General features: G+C 36.9%; 1 protein-coding gene and 1 long non-coding RNA gene across 14 annotated transcripts in view; one reads left to right on the top strand and one right to left on the bottom strand.

Annotated features, from left to right (window-relative positions):
* Nucleotides 1–394: 394 nt before the first annotated feature.
* LOC107263765 (43 kDa receptor-associated protein of the synapse homolog) overlaps nt 395–25,911 on the top strand; it is a 38,447-nt gene continuing 12,930 nt past the window's right edge. The window contains exons 1-6 of one of the 13 annotated variants that reach the window (XM_025080899.1): nt 402–903; nt 1,009–1,070; nt 2,461–2,728; nt 2,813–3,811; nt 14,787–15,003; nt 21,739–21,890. In XM_025080899.1, the coding sequence (XP_024936667.1) occupies nt 3,774–3,811; nt 14,787–15,003; nt 21,739–21,890 (407 nt within the window). In that variant the 5' untranslated portion in view covers nt 402–903; nt 1,009–1,070; nt 2,461–2,728; nt 2,813–3,773. Of the gene's footprint in view, nt 1,071–1,761; nt 2,176–2,460; nt 2,729–2,812; nt 3,812–14,786; nt 15,004–21,738; nt 21,891–25,911 lie in introns of those variants that run through there. The other 12 variants (XM_025080905.1, XM_025080902.1, XM_025080904.1 and 9 more) reach the window with 12 other exon arrangements.
* LOC112493780 lies at nt 14,947–16,675 on the bottom strand. The gene is made up of 3 exons (XR_003058509.1): nt 16,570–16,675; nt 15,129–15,989; nt 14,947–15,022 (listed from the first exon to the last, which is right to left on the bottom strand). It is a non-coding gene; the product is annotated as an uncharacterized LOC112493780 (long non-coding RNA).

Raw genomic sequence — 25,911 nt, 5'->3', positions numbered from 1 at the left:
AGCTGTTTATTTTCGAGAAATCCGACCCCTCCAATTTTCCCCTTACGATTGGTCCATAATTTTTTCTTTCAGAAATGCAAATTCACACGAAAGACCCTCTCGTCTCGTCACGTCCCACTTATACATATAGATGACAGTAAAGGGTGGTTACGTCTCACAGCGCTCGACATACCTTTTGCATCTTAGAGAATTTACCAATATCTGCTAACAGGGGTTGGGTAACGAGATGTAGGTGAATCTTGGGAGTCGAAGGTGAGAGCTCAGCCGGAGAGTAGCGTAGGTTGAAGGAGGGCGAAGAGGGGATGAAGGTTGTAGGTGGACGAAGGATGAAGGTGGAGAGGAATTGGTGGGTAGGTGGCTGGTTGGCTGGCGGCTGGCTGTAGGGGTTGGTTGGGTCGTGTGTTGCGGGCTGCTGCGGCTCGGGCGCGACAGTTCGGCCCCGACCATCGCCGGTAGACCTTCGCAGCTGTAGATTCGCTAAATCAACCTTCCCTGTCCTCCTCCCTTTTATTTCTGACTCCACCTACGCTCAACCAAACAACCCTTTCGGCTGGCAGGAACGCGATTTAATTAATTATTACGGACGACCCTAATTACTGTGACGTATTTCGGTGCCGATTTCGAAATCTTTCTAATCGTAACTCACGGCGACCTAATCTAACGTGACAACTGTCTTGACTCGTTGTATCTGTCAGACGAAAGGACCACCGCGTGACGTCACCACGAAAACATTTATTCGCTACGAACGTGATTTAACCTTAAGGGTTTAATGCAATGATCGAATCGTTCCTTATCAAACGATATAAAAGAAAGATCGATTAACATGGATTTTATATGTTATTAAAATTTGTGAATATTAACAAATTGTATCTGGACGGACGTGATAGAAATTATCCCTCGTAGGTGGGTTTGGATACTATACTAAAAAAAAAGTCCACTTTCATCGGCCATTTGTGGAAATTAATACTGGTGTGTTAAATTCAGTTGTTATCCTGACAGTTTAATTAGTTTTCAGTGAAATCAATGTGTGCGATTACTGTGACATCTTGGGTACTTGACAGTGGTCAAAAGTATTGGCACTATCTACTTTGGCAGACAGACTTACTAGCGGTCATTGAATTTATTGGGATGGATTTATTTTAATTTTCAAATTTAACTAAGAATGCGTACAGTAAATGGGACTAAATTATATATGCATTTTTTTTTTTAAATGAATTTCAATATATTTTACTCCACTACCTATGCCGTGTCTCTCTGTCAAAGTATAAGAGAGAACTTGGCCGCGTTCACGACTGTCTGAACGCGTTCGAAACAATTTTCGTTTGTATTTGCCAAATTCTTCCGGCTGCTCGCGCATCCCCTATGAAAATAAAATACGTATAAGCGATATGAGCTTTTTCAGAAAATAAGTAACATACTGAATATACATATGAATCTATGTAGATGACGATGTTGTTTCTACGTACTTATTGACCGAAGGACTGACGTGTTCTTTTCTCATGGGAAGCAATTGCCATTATAAAAACATTGAAAAACTCCAAGACTTGACCCAAGGGACAGAGGACGTTTATAATCAGGATACTTAAACGCTGATGAGAAAGAAATTGTATACTGAGCGATGGTTGTAATTCGGAAAAATAGTACAATTCGTACAGCCCTTATTTTCTTGTAGCCGTGGATATTTTAAGAATAAAGAAAAGCTTGTTGTAGGGAATTGACAAATCTTTCGAGTTACACACGTAGGTAGCTACGAAGTATACGTAATTCGATTTGTACACAATAAGTCCAAGCAAAGTTTCTTCCTCTCTTTCTCCCTCTCTCTTTCTCTCACTTCAGCCTAGTGAAAACCGAACGCAAAGTCGTGAAGTTTTCGTAAACTCTCCTGGCATTCTAGCCAAGCTTATATACGAAGGGAAACTTCTCTAGGAATTTCATTCGGGAGCCAAGTACTCGAAAATAAGTTGACCTATCACTTTTTTTTCCTTTTTTATTTCTTGCCAATGAAACTTTCGATCGGCATTGAGACGTATGAACGTTATATAGTCGAAACTTGATAACTGGGCGATATAACAAAATGAAGTGTGTAGGGGATAAGTTGAAAATTTCAAATATATTTTCTCGTTCATAAATATTGCCTACGTCTCTTGCTCTTTCCTTTGGATACGTCAAGTCTGTGTATGTTGAAATACGTGAACGACTGTAGATTTCTAAGTGAATTTTATTTAATGCTATTTTGATGAAAAAAAGGCCTATTGAAAATCGAAAAAGAACTCCATTGAAGAGAAAAAAAAAATACGCTCGTAGGTTCACTAGTGAATAGATACTCCGTGTAGCATACATATGAGACACAGGATACGTAGCTGTTACACGAGGACGAAAGAAAAGACTGAGGAATAAAAAATATAGGATTGAGAACGGCATGAGAATATTCACAAACTTTTCTTGTATTTTTCCATCTAGAATTCCTCGACTCCAAAAGTATTCGCACTGCGAAGGGGGACGCAAGTTACGGGGATGAGAACTCAGAAATACTTTTCGAGATGATAAATACATTATTCTGAATAACGTAACGCAAATATAATATCAATCGCAGGTATTGCCCGGTACGAGTCTGAAAATAATAAAAATAGTATATATGGACTATCGGCACCGTTTAAAAATGAAATATTAGGAATAAAAAATATATATCCTTATTCGCGACTTAAAATTAGCCCGTGACCTAATCATGGTGAGTATGTTAATTTTGTCTCGTATGACAATTAAATTTCACGCATGTTCGAGATATAATACATAATCTAAAACTGTCTTACAGGCAACGTGAGAGATCCGCGAATAATTACGAAATGGGAAAACGCTTTTCAAAATTTTCGTGAAAGCGGATTAGAATTTCATTCCAAGTGGAGTCGGACTGAATAACCAAAAAAGACCGAAGACATCGATTCGCTCTCATCCGGAAAGGAAGCGGAATATTTCTCAGCGTTAATAACCATTTGGAGAAAGGCGAAAAGGCGACAAGCCAAATCCATTAGCGCCATCCTCAAGAACAGTACTATTCAATGTTGAAACATCAGCATAACAGAACGTGAGAGAAATACAGAAAAAAAAACAGTTATCAAAAAGATTAAAAAAAACGGACAAAAATATTTTTAAAAAACAGTTCAACCCACCGTAAACACTTAATCGTTAATCTTAAAATCCAAACATAATCCTCGCCGAAGAAACATATTACACATTAATTACGGATTAGTCAAGAGAAACTATAAAACATTAAAAATGGATCCATTAAAATAAATACCTCCAGTCAAGCCCGTTACTCGGTGCGTTAACTTAGCTCCCGTTAAGTGAAGCTGCTGATGACCAGCCAATTGAATGACGTCATCGCCATACGTGTAACGAGTGTATGTTATTTTCCAAGTATCGTCCTTTGTTAATCCCCGTCTCGTGCGGATGCCAAAATAAACACATGTGTCGCTCATACGACAGCGACCTGGCGGCCGCGTAACGATTTAACGGGTGTAACGACTCGGCCGGCGAAGACGCGTAGAGGAAGGAGACGTCGAAGAAAAAGCCGGGAAATTTAAAAGCAGAACGACGAGTGTCTTTGAAAAGAGTGCGGTGATAATATGTACTGCCTCAGCGTGGCGTGCAGGTGCGGTGGCGGAGATAATGGTGGCGGAGAGAGATGAGAGTGGCATTGGGGGGTGGCCGAGAGGGACGAGGAAGAGGAAGACGAGCGAGAAAGGAGAAGAGAACGAGAGAGAAGAGACACAGTCATGTCATGGGAGTCTGTCGCATCCAGGGAATGCCTCAGGCAAGTATTGTATATGTGTGTATATATATATACAAGATCACCTTTAACCGGCCCTTAAAAACTTAATTACCCACGACCCTGACTCTTGCGGGTATATTCTCAAAAATTTACCCGCAGGCACGCCCACGGGTGATATTAAAGTTTTTCCTTTTTGTTACGCAAGTGAATAATGATGAATTTTTTAATCATCCCTCAAACTCGACCAAAAACAATTTTTCATGAATTAAAAAAAAATCTGATTATCAGACGACTATAAATATTTTTATTAACCTTGTTAGGAGTATAATTCATCATAATTGGTGTGCCTTCAAAAGGGTGCTCATATACTTGTGTATTCCTTGGCTGACATATAGACGGGTGTATCTACTTGTATCATTTTGATAAAGTATCCTTTAGTACGGTCGGTCGAGTCTTTTCAGAACCGAAGAAGGCGTCAAATGGATCTCGGCACTAAACGCGTTTTCGTATATACATAGGTTAAGTATATGAATTCACGATTAGAGCGTACTCGTAGTATCAGTCACGAGGGTAGGAATAATTCATGGTTCTGATAGTAGAGCACGCAAAGGGTGTTCAGACTATCCCGAGGGTTACTTTACGCTCTATACTTTAGACGGGGTAGACGGACGTGTATTTGGCAGGATTAATGTAACGCGGACCGTAAGGGTTAAGTGCACGATATACTCTGAAACTTCCTTCCTTGATCCGACCACACATCGTTATGCAATATCTATACTTATAATTAGTCTTGTCAATATTGATTTTAATAATTCACGGAAAATGCATATGGAGTTATTCAAGTTCGATGTATAAATTTTATATTGCCCATGCGAATAATGTTTGATAACCTTTATCTTGAAAAAAATTGCACTTTGAATCCCATATAAATTTTTTCCTAGCGAACAATTTGTGTGAAGAAAATTTAATTTCACTGTGTGAAATTTTATAGATGATTCGAATTATTTATTATAAACTGATAACGTCTGTGAGGAAATATAGGTGGGTATGATATAGGTTTCCGTATTTAGAATGATATTCTACGATCAATTTTTTATGTGATTACGGATAAAATCGGAAAGAGCATTTCCGCTTGGATCTTATAATTACATTCTCGTTTCATTGCACAGCACGGATGTAAGAGTGAAATGTGTGGAAAGAACCGATAGAAGTGAAATTACTGTAATAGTCTTGCGGGGTGGAAATCTTCCGTGGTAAGCATTAAATCTAAATTGAGAAGATACATTATATGAGTTCTATTAGATATAATTATATTTCAAAAGTAATATAACTTTAAACATAGATAAGATAGAAGGTACGGTGCATTGAACTCGGGAGTAAGCTACGAAAACAATCCCCTAAATGTTGTCAATGGAAAAAACTTCGAAACAAGTTATTTTGGCATTATCATATAAATTCAGACAGAAAAGAAAATGTATACGTTAGAACCAACAGCCACGGGCGAGCGTCGATTTCAGGAAGGTACAGATATATAAAATTCGATGAAGAACCGCCACCCTCCATTTGTTCAATAATTTCCTGTTCCTCACCCTCCTTCGAACTCTCCCAACTTCGAGTACCTACCTACCCACCACCTCTGATCACCCAGCTAGTCCCAGCTGAACAACACTCAAGGGTACAGGTACCCACTCCAACCCTTGCGGAATAGGGAAAATAACGCAACACGAAAATGCAGCTGCAAGCTCTATACCTGCAGATTTGTGGTAGTTCGTTCATTTCCAGGAGCGCATTTTGCGCTGGTCTCTGCGCATCTCGTCGCTCGGTGGAAACTTAGCTGACTACGTGTATACATATAATCATATTGCAAAACGTACGTAACGATTTCGTATTACTTTGGTTAGTTATCGCGTGTACTATAGGGGATGTGGAAATTACGGAAAACTTTGGAGAAATTCAGCAATTATTATGAGTAACGTTTCCCAATATTTACAGTTATAAGTCAACTGTATTCTGTGCCAATTGGACGAAATTTCTTTTTCCGAAAAATTTACACATTCAAATTGATAGTACAACAGCGACATATATATGTATATATATTCATGTGCAGAGTACTAAAAATAATTTTTGGAATATAGAATATGAAGGAATATTCGCACTTGCAAACCTGTAGGTTTCAGTGTCGATTGGGTGAGTTTTTTTTGCAAAAAATCACAATTGCCTACTCGTACCTAGATACACATGCATACATAGTATGTGAAAAATATTTGATTGGCAAAATTGCGTAAGGGTGGTTCGGATAAAGCTCGTCGTGGAACAGGGGACGATACTGCGTATTTTATACCAGGGACATTTTTTCACTTGAGCTTTCACAAAAAGCTACGTTCGATATAGAAGCGTTCATGATTCACGAAAATATATTTTTCGCAATTAGTGGACCGGACGGAGGAAGTAGTTTAAAAAAAGGGGGTGAATAAAGTTGGAAATCAAATTGATCACTACATACTGGTTTCAGTATGTGCCTTATGTGCTTTGTTTCAGTTCCCATGACGATACCTTTATATAATAAATAATCCCGTCTTCGCGTACTGATAGCCCTACGGGCATGTGAATTCTCTGTTGCTTATTAATAAATAATATTTTACATCATATCCGACTCCATAATTTCAAAAAGTAATAATTGCGAAAGAGAAGAAAAAAAGATAATAATTTTGTGTGACCCGAGGGAGTGGATCTTCAAGATACGAAGCCAGTAACAGCAGCCCTGCTCCTATCTGACATTAACGAGACGACTTTCTCGTTATCAAAGAATCCGGAGTACTATTATCTTTGTTCGAAATTTTCAGATTTAAGAACGATTTCGTATTATTCAGTAGTCTCTTATTGCGCGATAAGCATCGCTATGCTCATAAAACCCATACAAACTAGCTCTGAGGCAGTTCATTTTTAAATCACTTAAACTGCATACTAACCACCATCAGCTACACATACACCACCAAGAATATTCCCCTATCTTCCAGGAATATTGAACATTCTCCAACATAGTCAGATAATCGACCCAATCACCTTAATCAGAAATGCCTATTATCCAATATTTGCGGTTCAATCAGCAACGACCCGATAAAAGTATAACCTATAAATAATAATTTCCTAGTATACTTATCAAATGAAATATCCATTGCTATTATTCGCCATAAATGCATCTCCCGCAATATTAATTATTAATTAAATAGGACTTTGTAAGACAGTTTTTCTTTATTCAGTTTTCATGTTTTTCACAAGTTTTTATTAGTTCTCAACGACAGATCTGTATTAAGACATTGGGACACATTTTGAGCGGCCACTTCAAAAAACTGCCTATCGCGCTCGTATAGCTATTTTCTACATTAATGGGTATATATTTATACCTTGACAGGTTACCATGCATCGAGGATCCCCGAAGGTTTTATTCGAGGAGAAAAGCTGCAGGTGCGGTGACCCCGTACGAAATTAATGTCACGACTCGACCCATTAAAACACTACGTGAACCTAGTTACCGCATCACGACTAACCCGGTCTCATCAGGTTAGGCACAGCTAGTCTTTAATTTATTTCCAGAAGCACAGGGACATTGAGATAAAGTAGTCTTGGCTACCGTCCCAGAGTTTGAGTTTGCAAACTGTACATCAGGGAGGCCAGCCGAGATAGAATCGCACACCCTTGCCTAGCATCTGCCCTACCGCAATGCGACCGTTGCAGACCATCGCTGTGTCTTAATAGAATGAACTTGTTACGAGAAAAGACGGCATGATCGGCAATAGAGTATGGTCGTCAATTTATACGTTTACATGCTTCTATATTAAATCTACTTCAGAAAAGTTAACTCTATGCCTATAATAAATAATGCCAAAAGTTTCTATACCAAACTAAATTTATAGATGTAATATAGCGACCATCAAATGGAATAGCGCTTACGTGTAAATTTTATATGAAGTATATCCCCTCGAAAATGCGTGCGATATGAATTTTCCACGTGAAAAATTGTCAGCATATTGTTGGCTACATCTATATCTGCGTCCTGCATGGAGCCTAATAGGTGAGCGGCTGTCAGTAAAATTTGACGCGAGACGATTTTCGTAAAAATTCCATCAGCATCTTAGAAAATCACGACGGAATAGCGATGCCCTCTGGCAGTTCTCCTTCATCCATATCGGTATACGTACCTATATGTCACGTATCACAGGACGTTTTTACGGGTTTTTGACGTAACAAGTTTTTACGAGGGATCGCAGGTCCGTACAAAGAAAGCTCCTGGATATACGGGAGTGTCCCATCTTCTGAACCCGGACTATACTTTACCGCAAGCATTTCAAAAGGATCTAAGGAAATTGTTTGCTGGGCAAAAAACAAAGAATTCCTTCAGCAAGAGAATTCCACTGAATAAAAGTTTCTTATGAGCTGCCATCAAAATTAGTTCGGAATTGATTCGGTAGAAGGCGAAGAAATTTATTTTCGTTAGACGTAGAATCCTTCGTGTAAAATATAATCCACATCAATCTTCATCGTTAGATGATGGATACGGAAGTAATGCGTTATACGTAATTGGTAAGAAATTCATGTAATTTATTATAAGAAATCATATTTTAATAGGCTCATAGACCTTTGATAATTTTTTATTTACTCTTCCATATATTTTTTATCGGAAATTACGTATGGTCAGAGCTTTCGTTTATCCACGTGTTATGAATATTTCAAAGCAATATTCCAGAGTTCACTCGTAACAGTGTTTTTGGGTACTTCGACGTTTTACGAATCCCCGTAATGGCGGATGAGATTCCTTCATAAACTGTTCTCTGAAAATTAGATAATCTCACGGTGCAAAGTTTCGAAAGCCATGTTATTACATACATATATCAGCCTTGGCGGAGGGTCGCCTGTTAAATTAACCAGAAGCAATCTTTGCGAATTGCCATTATACCGACAAACATAATATAAACTTAATGATGCCTTGTTAGCCGTACTAAATAAGTCGTATTGTACGATGAAGATAGACCTATGCGACGAGAGAAATTGTATGTTAAAAATCTTTCATTTCTTGCTTGATGAGTTTTGTTTCATAATTCTGAGAACATTTCGCTCGTCTCATTTGCTATTTCATCTATCACTTCTTTTTATTTGTTCTGCAGTGCCTGCTTCTTGAAACTCAAAACTTCTTACAGCTTTCCTTTAACTAGTTCCCATCCGTGACTTTTCCACATGGAACAAGTTAACCATTGAAAATGATGAATTCTCATAAGTTTTCACTTGGAAATTAATTGACATTTCATAATTCTGACAAGTTGAAGAATTTTGAGTTTCCCAGAATCGCATTCAAATCTTATTACTAGTTTTGCATTGAAGACAATTTTCAAAGTAACATGCCGGACAAGCATGTTAAATTACAAGTCGTCGTTACACGTGATGCAATTATATTTCACAAGGATTTCGTAAAGCTTCAAAACCCATAAATACCTCTAAATCTAAAACTGACAGAACGACAATTTGAAAAATTATTAAACTAAATGTATAATGATATTTAAGATGTTTATGGGAAACTCTCTTACCCTGCTCTTAATATAATATGTATAATCCACTAAATATTAAAGAGATTAAAAGTAAATAGACCTGCTAACCTTATTTAACAAATAATCGAAATTCCTGAGGTTTTTAGAAAATAAATTACAATCCTATAATGCTGCTCTTTACAAATTAAAGGCAAAACCAATTTGAAAGCCTCGCGCTAAGGCCTCTCCAAGCGATCTTTACGAATCGCAAGTTTTTACTGAAACGGAAGAGCGCGCGACGTGCCAAGAATAGAGGAGAAACAGAGAATCTCAGTTCAGCTTGACAAAAGCCACTGTAGCTAGCAAAATAGACAATGCTCCGAGTCCAGGCATTGTCTTTTACCCCGAGTAATACAAATGACGATTTGCATACCGGGTGTCTTCGGCGAAGCATGCCGTTAAGAGAACACTTCTGCAGACTGAAATGAATTAGGAACAAGAAAGTATTTTAAAAAGCAGAGAAAAGTATTAGAACAAGAAAAAATAGCCGTGAAAAACTTGAGAAAAAAATGAGCGCTATAAGGGTAGCTTTAAAAAAGATTTTTAATTCTATGTCTGTCTGATACAAATTTTACTGTACTGCGAATAAGATGTGTATCCAGTATATTCAGAATATCAAGTATAAAGATATACAGTACAGGGTCTAAAATTCTTTTTGCCCGGATGGTTTTTGTATACCAAGCTTTTAGGAACCATATTTTATATGGCCTTACGCCATCGCGAAAGCTTTACTTCGCGTGCAAAATAAATTTCTGTATTGCGACAGTGTCCTTGTAGCCACCCTATATGTGTATACGCACATATATATGTATATATATATATACATATATTAGCGGACGTGCCTAAGTATCTTAATAAAAATGTATGTTACGACTATACAGTCTAAGATTTATTATGAAAAATATAACGACCCTGGTAACGAAATAAATCAGTATTTACTATCGTGTAAGTAATAAATATGTTTTGGTTTTACGTAAAAATTTTTAACGTTCAATCGTTCTTCATTCGTTACCCAGTTTACAGTTGAATGCAATCAATATAAATGACCAATATCAATAAAAAATATACAATCACGCTTGACTTTAATAACTTGATATGAATAAATGGTATGTCGTTATTGCTTATATAATTTTCGTAAAAATAATTTTTTTTAACGAATTTCGGGTGAAATTCAAACTTGAATGTCGCTTTCTTTCTCGTGGGCGTGCGCAAAGACGAACTTTAATTAGTTGCCATAATTATTTAAAAGCGGCAATTATAAAGTCTTTAGATTCACGGGAAGAAAAATATGATGCGAAACTTCAGGGCTAAATATATATACGTATAGTTATTAAAGTTGCGAAAGTCTCCGCGTGGTAAGAGAGTAAAAACTTGTAATATATGCAGCGAATCTTTTTGTCACTGTAAGAGTAAAAATTCTCTATAGGCATAATATATACACAATGCCATTCGCTTACGCGGGCCAGAAGTATGCTAACCATAAGAAAAAATTGCGCGTCACTATCACGGCTGCCTATATAAATACGTAAATATATGCATATCTTCGTAAGACTTAAAAAAATGGACGTGAGCCATAGGGATGGTTTTTACAATTTTTTGTTCCTACTATATCGTAAATGTTGTCGCGTGGGAAAGACGAAGAGAATAAATTTTAAAAAAATATTACACTTCGTATAAAAAATATATAATTTGTATAGTATCTGCGCATGCGCAAGTTTACATCAATCAATTCGAATTATCCTGTTCGTTTAATTTCTACGATAGAATCAACTTCAGATATATTACTCCTGAATGCTGTAATGTTTCGTTAGAAAATTGAGAAACGGTGAAAAAGTCAATATTTGTAAATTTCATTTGTGGTTAAAATACGCCAGTATACCGGCGACTATAAAAATTACCTAAAAATAAATGTTTAAATGACGTCAAGACATACGTAATGGTCATCTTCGTCAGAAAGAGTGCCGACGAAGTAAACACATGTGATTGGTGAAATTTAACAATTTTGTAAACTTTCCAATGATTTGACCAATCAAATGCGTTAGCTTCCGCGGCCCTGTTACTGCTGCAAGTATCCAATGTTAAAGTACCGTTCACAGTAAATAAATCATCAACGCCGTAAGACACAGATACAGATACCTCCATCGGGACTGTAGAAAGTCAGGAAGATTTTTCCGTAAGAAAAACATGAATTCCTTAGAATTCTAAAAAAAAATTTCAAAGTTTTTATTCCGCGCGAGATAGATATAAAGTGAGCCGTCACTTTTACGGGACCCACCAGGCACATACCGTCTTATATGATTTATTACTCGTCAATACTTCACTTCCGGTAAGATTCGAATTTTAAAAATGTTGAGCAATTTTAAAAATTTTCTTTTCCCAAGGTGTATCATTCCCTCGAACTCAGCCATCATTTTAATCTATGGCTATTATCGCCACTTGTCAAAGGATAGTCCAGAAGAGTAATTGGTCTTTAATTGGAAAGAACCCTTAGTCCTCGCCTAGGGATAGGGATGGGATATATCTGTCTGGCCATACAGTGAAACTGACTATGTATGGTCGGACTGTTCTATAACCTCATGCCAGTAGAACAGTCTTGTTCTATACAGACTACCCGGTTGAGAGTGATTCTTGCAAGAAAACCGTGCTGTAGATACGCAGCAGGCTGAAGTGGAGAAGTCTGATGTATTAGCCTCATAGGAGAAAATACTTTTCCAATATACCACAGAACGTCCTTCGTGGCGGTAGCTGATCAATAACAAACTTTTATCTGGCTGTGAGCCACTGATTCCTTTGTGTCCGCGGAATAGTGTGGCTCAAATAAAACCACTGTGCCGTGGAGCCAATACGTGCACGCTGTTACGGCAAAAGCCAATGAATCGCGAAGACCGAATGTTTAACGATTTCCGACACGATAAATATCGGAAACAAGTTAATGTTGAAATAAGTGAAACTACGAAAGTGGATATTAGCGAAGGCCGAATTCTTTTGGAATTGGTATAGAAAACCAAACTTGTAGATACGAAGGATTTCGGTAAAACTATTTCGAGATTGCTTAGGATTTTAAGTGCAGGGGAAAATAGAATTTTCAAAAATATTAATTTTTAAAAATTCTTATTGCACCTTTAATTTAAAAATTTATTTAAAATTGAATATTTAGATATTGCTTGTCTCGAGGAAAATCTTTTTTAAAAGGTAATTCGATTTTTTAATACAATAGGATATATGTAATAAGGTATTGTACAACTGTTATAATAGATTGATCGATCACCCCCTGTATGAATAATGGAATGTATTGTTAAAACTGAATGGGAAAGTTATTACTCGTTCTTTTGAAAATTTAATAAAATCATGACGCACTATTTAGTTTAAACATCATTTATCAACGGTCAGAATTTTGTATCCACATTTTGAAATCAATAACAAACAGGCCACAGTAATATATCTATATACGATATTGACTGTGAAACTCTGAAATTCTAAAAAAAAGATTTTTATACGAAGCTCACTGCAGCGTAACAATGTCCACCAGAAAGCTATCGAATACCGCAATATCCAAATTGATCAATCAAACCTTTTCGTACCCTCTGTCATTTGCCAAACGAATCGAACCGAACTCAATTTAAGCAATAAACCCACTGCAATACCCACTACGATCGAATTCACCCTAAGTTTTATTCTCAAATATTTATGCAATGCTGATAATTTTCAACGATAACGAATATTGTCCTTTTTACCCAGTTTTCATCAAAATAATTAAGAATACTTTTACAATTTTTTCACAATATACGAAAACGGTATTTAGTAAATACCTTAAGTTTTGCAATTTTTCTTTTTCAGTATATTAATCCCCTTTTCGTTCTATTCTATAATACTTCAATAGTATTTACCCTGAATATACCGGGGCAACCCTCAAGGAGGTTGAATTCGTTTCACGTCCTGGACGTCAAATTGAAGTATCGTTAGAAAAATATTTGTTGAGGAGACAATAGAGTACATATAGCTACATATACAGATAGCAATCATACATCCATCACCCCCGAAGCGAATTTTCGTGAACAGAATTCCCATGGACGCGACCCCAAAAGCCTAACAGGTCGCGACGATATACGAGTAGCCTAGAAATCTCAAGGGAGTTGAAACAACCTTGAAACTCGCCGAAGCAGAGGGGTTGTAAGAAAAGGAGAAACCCACCCGCCTTTAGGAGCTTTCCCGACCCCTATGCGTGACTACAAAGTGTTTTTCTCTCATATCTCTGCGGTATACATGTACTACATCCTACCCTCTAGTGTTTTCAGCATTCCGGGATACGAAAGTGAATTTTCATAAACGACAATTCTACGCTTATTACGACCGTCTCAGAACGTACGGAAACATTTTTCCCACTCAGAACTTCAATATGGATTGTTGGTAAATTCAAAAATGTCATTTTAATTTCGTATTTCCCGCGTAAGCTTATTTCCTTTAAATATACAAATTATATTACTCGCTACGAAACGTCGATCCGCTATCGTGGAAATGACTGTCAAGAATCATCGATGCGTCAAATTGTTACGCGAGTCACTAATTGATAATCGTATGGCTAATAAGGGGCTTCAACGATCTGTTACACGCTTACTGCTTTCATGTCTGATATTGATCGTTTTGATATTGCACCATTCCGATTGTCTATTTTCGCAAAATTCTACACGACCCACCCGTAACGTAACATCGAAGCAATTTTACATATCTGCTCAATTTTGAAAATAATAAATTCGTAAAAGTATCTTTGAACTGTGAAAAATAATATTAACATTAATATTTTATAACATAATACATTATAATATTAACTCCAAAGGGTACAGAGATCAAGGTGAAACATCCTATAAGCGACTGGTAGATTCCTTCAAGAGAAAATAAGGGCTGGTTGCGTAGATATTTCAAAGAGAAAAACAAGCTGCGTAAAAGCAAAGTCGAGTAGCCAATAAATCATAAATACTACGAGGTTACTAGAGCAAGTCTTCGGATCACGTGAGAAAGTGGGATCATGTAAAACTACACTCAATAGTATAGAAAACCGTTTCGAACCATGCTCGACCAGGTCGACGTATACCTAACCTCTTTATCGACGCTGTTCAGAAATATACAGATATCAAACTAAGGGTACACGACGACACATATATATGTATACATTATACGTATAAAGGTTTGAAATGGTTCCCAGATGCAAAATGAACCTCCGAAATAATTGAATCCCCATTGGAAACGAGGTTGAATTTCGTTGTCTGACAAAAAAAAGTTCAAAAGAGAAAAAGGGTTCAACTACTAGGTTCAGTGTTTAACTAGTTAATTTCCAAACTGTACATAACAATAGTTCAATTTAAGAAATCTCGTTATTAAATAATTTTTCTCTATTTTATATACATTTTTGTAATATTCAATTTGGCTTTATAACGTTACAGTCGTTCCGCCAGTCATCAACTGTCAGCCACTGCCCTACTTGGCAGCCCCGATGGCTCGAGACATCCTCTCGACCTGTACGAATTCGCCGAAGAGGATTACCGGCATCATAACGGAAGTGGAAGTGGCCACTATCATAATGGAAGATCCGGTACCGGATTATGGGAGTGTCTCGTTGGATGCAGGCATCGGCTTGATCAGCAGTTGGCCAGAAGAAGAGTGAGTGTACAGTCCTTTCCTAGTAATTAAATTTATTAATTGTTCCTTCTGGTACTTTTACCTTTTGCAAGGCAGTCCTAAGTCGCTTGAGACATCCTTTTCCATCAGGGCACGTAGATACTCACTATCTAGCTTATTTTGAGGTTAATTCAATTTATGAGAACGTCTGCCAATTCCAAACGAAATAATAGTTATTCTTTTTCTTATCTTTATTCTATCCTCGTGGACCTTCTGTTCTCATAAGCGTTTCTTTAGGGTATTTCTTGAGTAGCTCTCTGTCCCTTCGAATTCTACTTCAGCCTGGAGAGTTCCCTGAGAATCCAACAACGTCGCTTTTAGATGTTCATATTTTCCTTTTATGACATATGGAAGACTTAAAGTCATATATAAAAGGTACAGTAGAGAGAAAAACGTATCATCGTTATCATTCTTATTTTTAATATCATTATCAGCATTTTGGATTTTAATTATTATGTCGAAGAATGAGAGAGGGGAATTTTTTTCTACCTAAAACGAAATCCACTTCGATTTTATATTCAACAGCTCTCATAGGACTTGGGTCAGTGATCATATAAAGGAATGTTTAGAGTCAATAAAATGTGACTATAAAAAGTGCTGGTCGATTCAATGGAAACACAATTCCCCTTAAGATTATATCTGTTATCAATCTACGAATTAACATTATAAATATTTTGAGAAGATCACTAAAAAAAGCTCTCCTGTTTCGAATTTCTTCCGTATATCCTTGTACGTTGATCCTTCTCTTAAAATCCTTGGCAAAATTTAGTTCGTCTTTAGAACTTGTTCCTTTGATATGAAATTTTTCGTATTGATAAAGCCACCACGGGTGTTACGTCTCAAAGCCGTTATTACACAGCCTCGGAAATTAACAAAGGCTCTGAATCATCGTCATCCTGTCTTGTTCAATATGTACACAGCTGCCTTCGCCTTCGTCTACTTGTATTTCGTTGGGGTCTGTGAGCATCCTGTGGGATTATTCGACAGATGAAAAAGATGGGACAGAAACACAATGATTTTTGTACATTGCACAAATTACGCATTTTCGTTACAGTCCTTCCATAGTCTATAACACTGTCCTATCTACTGATTAGAAACACAAGCTTTAACATAAGGGCCTGTATTCAATGGATCGTGGGAAATAGCAAAGGCTACACCGTTTAAAAATTCTGTAAACATCAGTAGACAATGTTGCTGTAACTTTTCAAATGTTTAAGTTAAATAAATCAAGTTGAATGATGCACAAAAGAGACTGCAATTACTTTTACTAGCCACTGTCATTAAGAATAAATGATATTTGTTCACGGTTAACTAAGCGCTGCTTTGAAGTTTCTTGTTCTTATCGGAAATTGAAATCAGCCAATAGCGACCTTACGTAATTGGTTCATACACTTCACGGAGGCTCCTCTTGTAATTGACTTTGAGACTCTTATAAAATGTACCAGCTTCATTTTCGTCGAATGGATAGATTTGCAAATGGCTGACATGGATTCTTAAAGCTACTCAAATATTTGTTTTAACCCCTGAAAACTGTATCGAAGTCTTTACCTTGTGCAACACGAGGACAAGCACTGGGTGAAATCCCACAGTGTCCACAGAACTTTGTAAATGAAAAATTAGCGTACATTTTCAAGATTTGTGTGATCGCTTTGCTCTGTCAATTAACGGGAAACGGAATAATTCATCTAAAAAAGAAAAAAAAAAGAACATGAATAAATGGATGTTGTAAGATAAATAATTTAACAAAGTTGAACTTTCGCAAATGCGATTACTCGAACTGCTTGAAAAGTCAACGAAAACAAGCCGAGAAAACAGTCGAAAGTAAATTTAACATAAATTGTATTATATTTAAAAAAAACAGTTTTTCATACTCTCACTTCACGAAAACTTAAATCATTTGACCATCCGATTTTAAAATTTGAAAAATTAAAAAAATTGTCAAATCATTCGGAAAATTCATTTTTCACTGATACCAATATAGAAAAGCTTTGTCAGGATTTTCAATGTGACTCCATTCAAGAAAAGCGAGCTTTTTTAAAGACTGGAAGCTCCGTTCGAGCCCTTCTGTATTCCGGTCGGACGTGTTCCTTTCTTTTCCACTTCTTCCACCTCTTCTGCCTCAGCCTCCTTGAGCTGCTCAGTTCCACCGCAGTGTCCTCTATTTCACTCTGCGCGGCCACGTTCTTTCATCCGCAGAGTTTAACCAAGCCGTGAGGAAGAAGTTCCACGTGAAAGAGATGAATCCTTTCGTTTTAGTTAAGACTCCTCAAGCTATAGAAATAAGAAGCACTCTGACCTAACTTATGGAAGGGGTACTCATATATACGTATAGTATATGGAGGAAAAAATATTTTATTCTCACATTCGTGAACTTTATAAAAAATTTTTAAAATTGTCATTACATTTTTTGAAAGCGTAGCATAAAATCTATTCCGGTCCACGCATTTTTTTTTTTTTTTTTTTTTTTTTTTTTTTTTTTTTTTTTTTTTTTTTTTTTTTTTTTTTTTTTTTTTTTTTTTTTTTTTTTTTAGTATTCACGCCAAATAATTATCGCTACCCTGTCAACTGTTTATATCAAACATCAGAATACAGCTAACGATTTCTCAGATTATACGTAATACTCAATAACTATACGATTCAAGTTGAGAAACGATAATTTAGGAAAGTATAAAAACGTAAATTTTCATCTTTGTTATTGTTACCAATTTTATTGTCATCTTCAATTATCAAGTCGGTGTGAGGACCGACGACCCAGAAATTGCTTCTAGGAATTCGCGAAAAGTTTATCTTGAGTGAAGAATTGTGTTCGCTTTTTCAGGAAGTAGGAGGAAGTGAAATAAAAAGCATAAGAAAAATAAATAACAGGAAACAACTCTAAACGGTGTTACAGTGTGAGAGTTCTTTAGGACAGATCTGGCAAACCCTTGTGAAGTACCTCTTCCATGTGATAGAAGTTGTACCACGAGTGGATGACTATACTGAGAAGTTACATAAGTACGTATCTGGATTAAAGGTTAAACAAAGATAAAAAAATGATACCAAAGCGAATATTCTTAGTTAAGAAATTATTTGCCGATGAAAATTGCGTTGATAGAATTCAGGGGAAAAAGATATGAATTTTTTATTTCACAAGAACCAATATCGTACTGAATTGTGATTCTTATTGCTTCTTAACAATCTGTTAAATAAAATGTATTATTTTTTTCTATAATCCATTACAAGTCACAAACAAGTATCGTTTGGTCCAATTTGATTATACAATGGAAAAACTTTGATGAAAAAATATTTAACACCCCGGGCCTCAACGTAGCGATAGTTCAGCTTCTGAAAGTTTCTAAGTGACAGACAGTTAAACCCAACTCGAACAATTAATATAATTCATCCGCAGCTGTGGAACTGTTGACGGAAACAACGAGTGCTTTTGTAAATTACAGTAGATATTTAAGGGCAACCGCACAGTTACGTCAGTGTTCAGCTAAAGTGAAACGATAATTATGTCATACGAAAACAACAATGAATAGACAAAAGATTTAGATGTCCCAAAAAATCATAATATACCAAATGAGAATGAATTTCCGAATCGAAAGAAATATTGTCAAAAATCCATAACGAAAAAAAAAAAGTGCAAAATATATATTGACAGCAAAATCTATATGTCGCGAGGAATGTCCATTGTATGTAATTACTTTTTTATATAAAACTGTCTTCGACTATCAAGAACACGATTCAAAAATCAACGTAATATTGAAGGGTCCGTCGTAGAAGGAAATGACGTCAAAAGTCGTTTCCCAGTTCTGAGAATCCCTATAGGGCTCCCTTGTGTAGGCAAGGTGGGTTCGAGAGAGGGTCGGTCCGTGAGAATGGAGGTTGTCTTTTCATCCCTTACCGTCTCGAGCAAGAAGGTTGGGTTTGGTCCTTGACGCTGTGCTCTGAAATTGGGGCGTTTTTGCAGCACCGCAGTCCCTATTATACATGTATATATATATTTATATATCGTCAATAGCACCAACCCTCCCGTCAGTTCTCAATATTAACAGAAGACCCATCGAGATAGCAGGTAATCATTGCAATTACACGAGGGATGTATAATTTGTACATAAACCAAAGCGCCGTCTTGTTAAAGATAAGAGCCATATAATATCATCAGATATAACTCAAAAATATATTGTTACTGGCAAATAAATTTATACACACTAAAAAAGGAATAAAAATTAGGTAACCTATATTTTTCATATCTAACCAATAAAGTATATTTACATCGGATAAATTTACTAACGAAATATATATTGATAAATACCACCATATCACGTGTAACCATCGACCAGCAACCCTTATCCCATGAAACACCCTTATTCAGATATCGCATTCAATCGCAGAATTGATTTTCGTTTAGGTTATCGCGTGAATCTTTTCTGCACCATCGCCATCACGAAAGCAGTGAAAACTCATGTATCCCCGAAGATAAGTGGGGCTTCATACTCGCGCCATAGATAGATAAGAGATAAACGATAAGAACATGGCTGGATCTGGTGGTGTAATTTCAGGCCCCACTAGACAGCGCCACTCACGACCTTCTAGGTCCTAACCTATAAAATGGTCCTTGTGTTCATAGCCATTGTTCGCACGTCACGAGATCATACGAAGTCTCTCTCACGATATATAGTTTGCTATATCGAGTCTCGTTAATGTACTGCACGCCCAAGTACTCCTACACAGCTTACTTACCGTACTATACCGTATTATATAATATTCATAATACGATTCAATAATAAACTTCGTACACGAGGACAATGCACATTACGGTATATCCTTCGTAAGATTTAATCCTACTAATGAGAATTTTGCACTTGGATGACCACAAGGTCTCCCTTATGGATGCATCCTCATGTATCCAACCTCCACTCTCGTCCACGAAGTACACGAGATAAACACGTGCTACTCCGGCACCCTTGTTTTCATCATTATTATTTATCACCTTGAAGGTTCACGGTTGAATCGATCCTCTGGCCTTCCTCTGTGACATCCTCGTTGCCGAGGTTACCTTCGACGCGGTTTCTCGTGCGTGATAATGCCAGACGCGTGAATTCCACTCCGTCGACGAGAAACTACATGGAACTATTCTCTCAACTCAGCATCACATCCTCGGCTCACGCCACGTGCCACGTCCTCGTACCACAAATACCACAACCGTCGAACTATCCCATAAAGGACTTCACTATGTTAGGATTACCTTGGCCTCGAGAAAATTCCTCCCGGGACATTCATAATCGACCGACGACTACGATGTTACGTATATATATATAATGCTGCTAAACATGTATACTCAGCCTATTCAGATTATTCAGCCAAAACTCACCAGCTGAACGTGGTTCCACCAAAAGAGCCAAATGGACACACTAACTTCAGATGGTGCCTCGTGGGCTGAATCACTCGGTATATACGTCCTACTTAGCAAGGATTAGTCTTCGTCGTCGATCTTACGTTGTTTTTCCTACGAACCACGTTGACAGTTTCAAAATTCATGTCGGATCCTATTTTTTGTAATGATATATAATTAGGTTAATATTCACGTGTGAAAATCGTGAAAGACTGTATATTTATGATGGACAAAAATAACGTAGGATTATTTTTAATTTTCTTTTTAATATTCAAATTTTGGTTGTACCTTTTTATCTTTTTTATAAATAGCAGTAGCGTGCTGATTAATATTTTTGCAATTGGTGGTATATGGTGATCGTTTAATATTTTGAAAATTTCATTAGCGTTTCACAACAGCGGCTTCGGGTGTGCGATGAATGTTTTTGAAAAACTACGGTGCAGCAATGGTCACTTTGCGGATAACAATAGGGCGAAGTCTAACAATGCCGTGATATCAGGGAATCCTCGTATAAAGGGGAAAACTAAAAGCACCTTGGTAGATTTAATAGGATACTGTACGAGTGACTTCAGTAATGCTGACGATTATAACGACAGTCCACGTTTCGCATAAATGAGAATACCTCTTGAGTATCGCGTCGAATGGAAACCGCTATTGTGTCTGCACTATCTCATGTATTTTCCTATATATATAAATATACATACTATACGTAAATATACATTCTGGCTGTTGCAGCTAACTTCAAATTCAAAATCAGACGTGACAGCTGTTTCCCCTGACCTCAATTGACCGTGCATTTCGATCCACAATAAAATTTACGGAAATTCTTATAAAAATCAAGGATGTAAATAAAAAACTTTGCTAATTAATCCAAGCTAACGGTACGAGGAAGATTATTAAATTTTGTTCTTAGGTAAGTTACGTTCAATTGTACAGTTGCACTGTTACACCGTCCTACTTATTCACAAGATGACGTATATCACGAAGCAAGGACGGTACCAACCTAATTACATGATAAACCGTTCCTCTAGACTTTCAGGGAAAAACAGATTGTACAAGAGGAATCCTATTGTCTTGTTAGTACTAAATCAATACTCCGATACCAGGAAGCGACGTGTCATAAAACATCGACCTTATTTCAGTTCGTTTCCCACAAACAGTATGTTCACTACGTCACTAGCCATATAATCCTTCCGATCGTGAAAAGAAAAGACAATAGTACCAGGGACAGTTTGAGGAAGGATATTAAAGAAAAGGGAAGGCGGCAAGAGAGTACAGAGCGATATATTGACACATTAGCCAATCAGTAATCGATTTCTTGTACGTTTGTAATGTTACAGGTCGAGCAGGGCTTGAAGTTATATCGGGCCCATAAACAACAGGCGGCCGTACGTAAATGGCGAGGTGCTCTAAAGAACATCAGACAACGAGATGACAAATTTACCCTTCTTGGTTATTTGTATCAGGCTTATATGGACTGGGGCAAATACAGGTAATACTTCATAGCTCAATTTCTCTCTATAGGCTTTGCGCACGCCAGAGCTAGCCTACTGTGAAAACCTGATAGGAATATACTGGAAGGTATTTAGGGGCAAGGTCGAAGCCTAAACAAACCTGAAAATAGAGTTGGACCTTTTTGCGACGTCCCGAAATAATTAATACAGGATTCATCGTGAACGGATACCGTGAATAATTGGCTCGATATATCAGACCCAAGGTAACGCGAGACCTTTTCTAACCTTAATACGAATACCAACTTCAATGACATATGTCGTATATGTTCTTGTAGCAAAAAAGGGACCACGAAAGGTTTCGTTGGTTCCGAACTCTACTTGCATCGTATAATTAATAGCGAACTTATTTTATTTAGGCTTTCATACTCTATAAGACGAAGTCCAATTTTTACTTCTTCTTTTATAAAAAATTCTTTTAATATTTAGTAGGGATACATTGGCTAACTTTGTTACGATATGACGCGCTATTGAACAAATGTTGTGCCAACTTGGCGCAAACTCCATTACGTTTAATATTTATGTCGCATTAACTTTTCACATTACGTTTAACACGGTCAGGATCTTCCAGTCGAAAAGGTTTGTGATATCGCGTGAAGGTAAATATAGTCAATTGGAAGGAGACGAAGAGAAAGGAAAACGGGACGATAAAATTACCAAGAATAAAATATAATTGTCTCTCCTTTATTCAGAACGTTGCTTTTTCATCTGCATATATAGGGATATAAATATAGGTATATACATTTATGTAGAATCCAGACGAGACAAGTTATCCAATTGGAGTACAGTACCTATCGTGAATATTTTAAATTCAGATAGCGGTACCACGGGCGCCATCGCATATTTCATATTATACTCTCGATATCGGCTCGGTAATGTATAATCTTTTCGAAGAAACAGAAAAAAAACATTTCCATTCCCATTTTGGAATTTCAAATCTTCTCCCTGATGACCCGTTTTCTCGTCCCTTACGTACCTAATGACATTTTACCATATAAAAAGATCACAGACTATTTAACCTACACGAAGAGATTGATTATAAGATAGAAATACATTGAGAAGAAAATAAAAGAAAATTTTTCAATTAACTTCAATCGTGACTTTCCTAAGTAGATATCAATCCGACTGAACCTTATCACAAAATGATTACCGAAAATCTCCAACAGCGAAAATGAACCCGTGAAAAATCTCTTTTTTTTTAAGCATCCCAAGATCCTAACCTAACCTACAATAGTGCCGTCATAAAAAAGTAATCTGCATAAAATTTGCAAATAATTATTTAAGAAGCATTTAGCATCGTACTACGAAACGTGAGAGGTCAAAAGGTTATCTAAATTCAAAAAACCATTAAAATCCTGGTATATCTATATTTCCTATAGTAATTAAAACATCAAGACGTGGATTTTTCAATTTCAGTATCTTCAAGAAGTAAAAGGTAAAAATATATTTTTTTTTACCACAGACCAACCTCGTTGCTTGAATTCATAATCCTTCATTGCGAAAACGCGAGAACGTACCACTAAAGCCAGCCGGAGGCGAAAATCAACATACGTATAATCCCATTGAGATATGAGAGTGCTTTGTAAAGCATACAGGAGGAGGTTATGGTTGCGTTTCATTCTCTCGTTAACACGTCACCCACGTAGTTCACGATAAACAGATCCCGCACAATGTAAGCACACACAAAGTTCTAGATACAACCCAGGTAAAATCTCACATGCTGTAACGTATCCGACTTTCAACTGAAGATATATGAAACCGCGGATCCATGTTGGAAAATGCCACGGGCCATTGCTGACCTAGTGAACTCTTGCAAATACACGGCTCCCAATGTATCGGAGTCAATGGCGCTCAAGCTCGTTTCCCAGTGTGTTCACAAAAACCATCTATTTGGTACACGTTGCTATGAGTATTGCCATTGAAATTATATGGGGAAAAAACGAGGCAAAAAACAATCTCTTGTTATAACTTAGTGAACGAAAGCATAAAGTATCATATAGTATATGCATATTCAAGTTTCCTTAGAAATAGTGTAGAGGCAGAATAGGTCATTAACGAGTGATGGCTGACACTTGGAAGAGAAAAAGCTTCTGATTTTCTAAAGTTTCTTCTCTCACTTGTATATGCTCAATTTGAACAAAATAAAAGTACAGACAGTAGCTTTTATTCATTCGTGGCTTAACTAACAATTGTTCTTTTTTTATTTAAGACGTGACACGGTATGTTTACTGTCCAGTATATTCGGCGTGTAGCAAACACAATTTGAACTCACCGATGAATATCGGTTATCTGTGCACAAGGTTCATTACGTGTTTGAAATGTTATAGATTGTTAAGCATACAGGAATTAATCAAGATGCGTTTGGTTCCATTTTTTTTTAACAATGTGAAGATTGCGATGACGGCGAGTACCCACCATGCAGTCCATTGTCACAAATACATTTAATTTTTTAAAAATTAAAAGTAATTACAGAAATGCATCCGATGGAAATTCATTTAATTAATTAATAACACTGGTTGTAACATGTACATTTTCTGGGTCATGTTATTCATCGGTTATTCAAAGCGTATAAAGTTTACTGCACTCTTTGCGCGAGGACTGGGATTTTTATTCGGCTCTGATCATTTCAGGGTACGGGATACTGAAAACTATCGCGATTCACTGAATAGATATTATTTCTACATGGAACGAGGGATCAATGTAATTTACTTGGTTTAATTTTCATGCGGGACAATATTACAGGTATATATATATTTGTTGCTCAAAGTAGCATTGGATTAATTATTCGGAACGAGCGGAATATTTCATATATACCTTTGTATAGAGGCGGATATATGCAGAACGCCCGGTAACCGAGGAATAAACGAAGTGTGCTCGATGAATGAATGATCGAAAGCGTCATTAAAAGTGAGAAAGAAGACAGTAAACAAATATACGAAAAGTGCTTGTTTCCGAATGGGATCGTCATAGGTTATGTAGTCGAAGACAAGAAGGCAAAATTTGAGAAACGTGATCGAGCGTAGAAATAATGTTTTTTTTAGTAAATTGTTCATCTTACTCAACATTGATCATGACCTTACATATTAACAGATCCAACACGAATAATCATTTTTCAAACATTTCATTTTTATTATTAATATACTTCCGTAACCGTATAATATTAGTATATTTTTTTACTAAGGGATACTTTGAGGACGATTTTAATTACGAAGTGGATATTTTGAGGACAAGAGGCTGTTTTGGGGACCATCCCCAAAACATTTTCAGCATAATGGCTGTTTTGAGGACCATAAAGCGGACTGTCACATCCAATTTGTTTATATTTCTTCAATGTTAGGCATCCAGTATTTGTGATGGGCTTAGAAATGTTTCGTTAGGTTAGATTAGGTTAGAACTCCAATGCTGCAATGTCCCAAGATATTAGTTTAAAAAAAACATTAACTTGCTATTATGAACGCCCCTTAATTTTTCGTGTCCCCAAAGTATCTCTTGCTCATTTATATATATCAATCTAATATATTTCACAGGTATCTGTTCAATCATGAGTACTTTGTAATCTTTGCAAGATCGTATCGAATATATTAAAATTGTATAGTAACAAGTGGATTGCATACATCACATTATGTACTGAAACGTAACTATAGGCGCTGATCTTTGAGGACGCGTAAAATCAGCAAACGCAACTGGATATACGAAGGGGAGCGCACGGTTACGGAAATGCACGGCCACTCAGGCTGCTAAGTTGAGACGGAGAGGGTCGGAGTAAGCATCGGGTAAATAGTGCCGAAAACAAAGAGAAATTGATCGAGAACGTAACAGAGCGAATTGGAGCCCCGAAATCGAAATCCCTTCACCAATTAATAAGTTGGGAGCACTCATCGGAGCTGGTGTAGCTGATCCGTGAAGACCGAGAACTGCATCCAGGGGACGCTCAGGTGGTCACTGAATTATAGCACAACACTGCACCTTCGAAATACATGCAGAAATTCGGTAGGCTTTTCG

Source organism: Cephus cinctus, unplaced genomic scaffold, assembly GCF_000341935.2.
Source record: "Cephus cinctus unplaced genomic scaffold, Ccin1 Ccin1_scaffold0160, whole genome shotgun sequence".
Taxonomy (NCBI): Eukaryota; Metazoa; Arthropoda; class Insecta; order Hymenoptera; family Cephidae; genus Cephus; species Cephus cinctus.
Note: the sequence above shows the minus strand (reverse complement) of the source record. Positions and strands in the feature narration are given on the sequence as shown.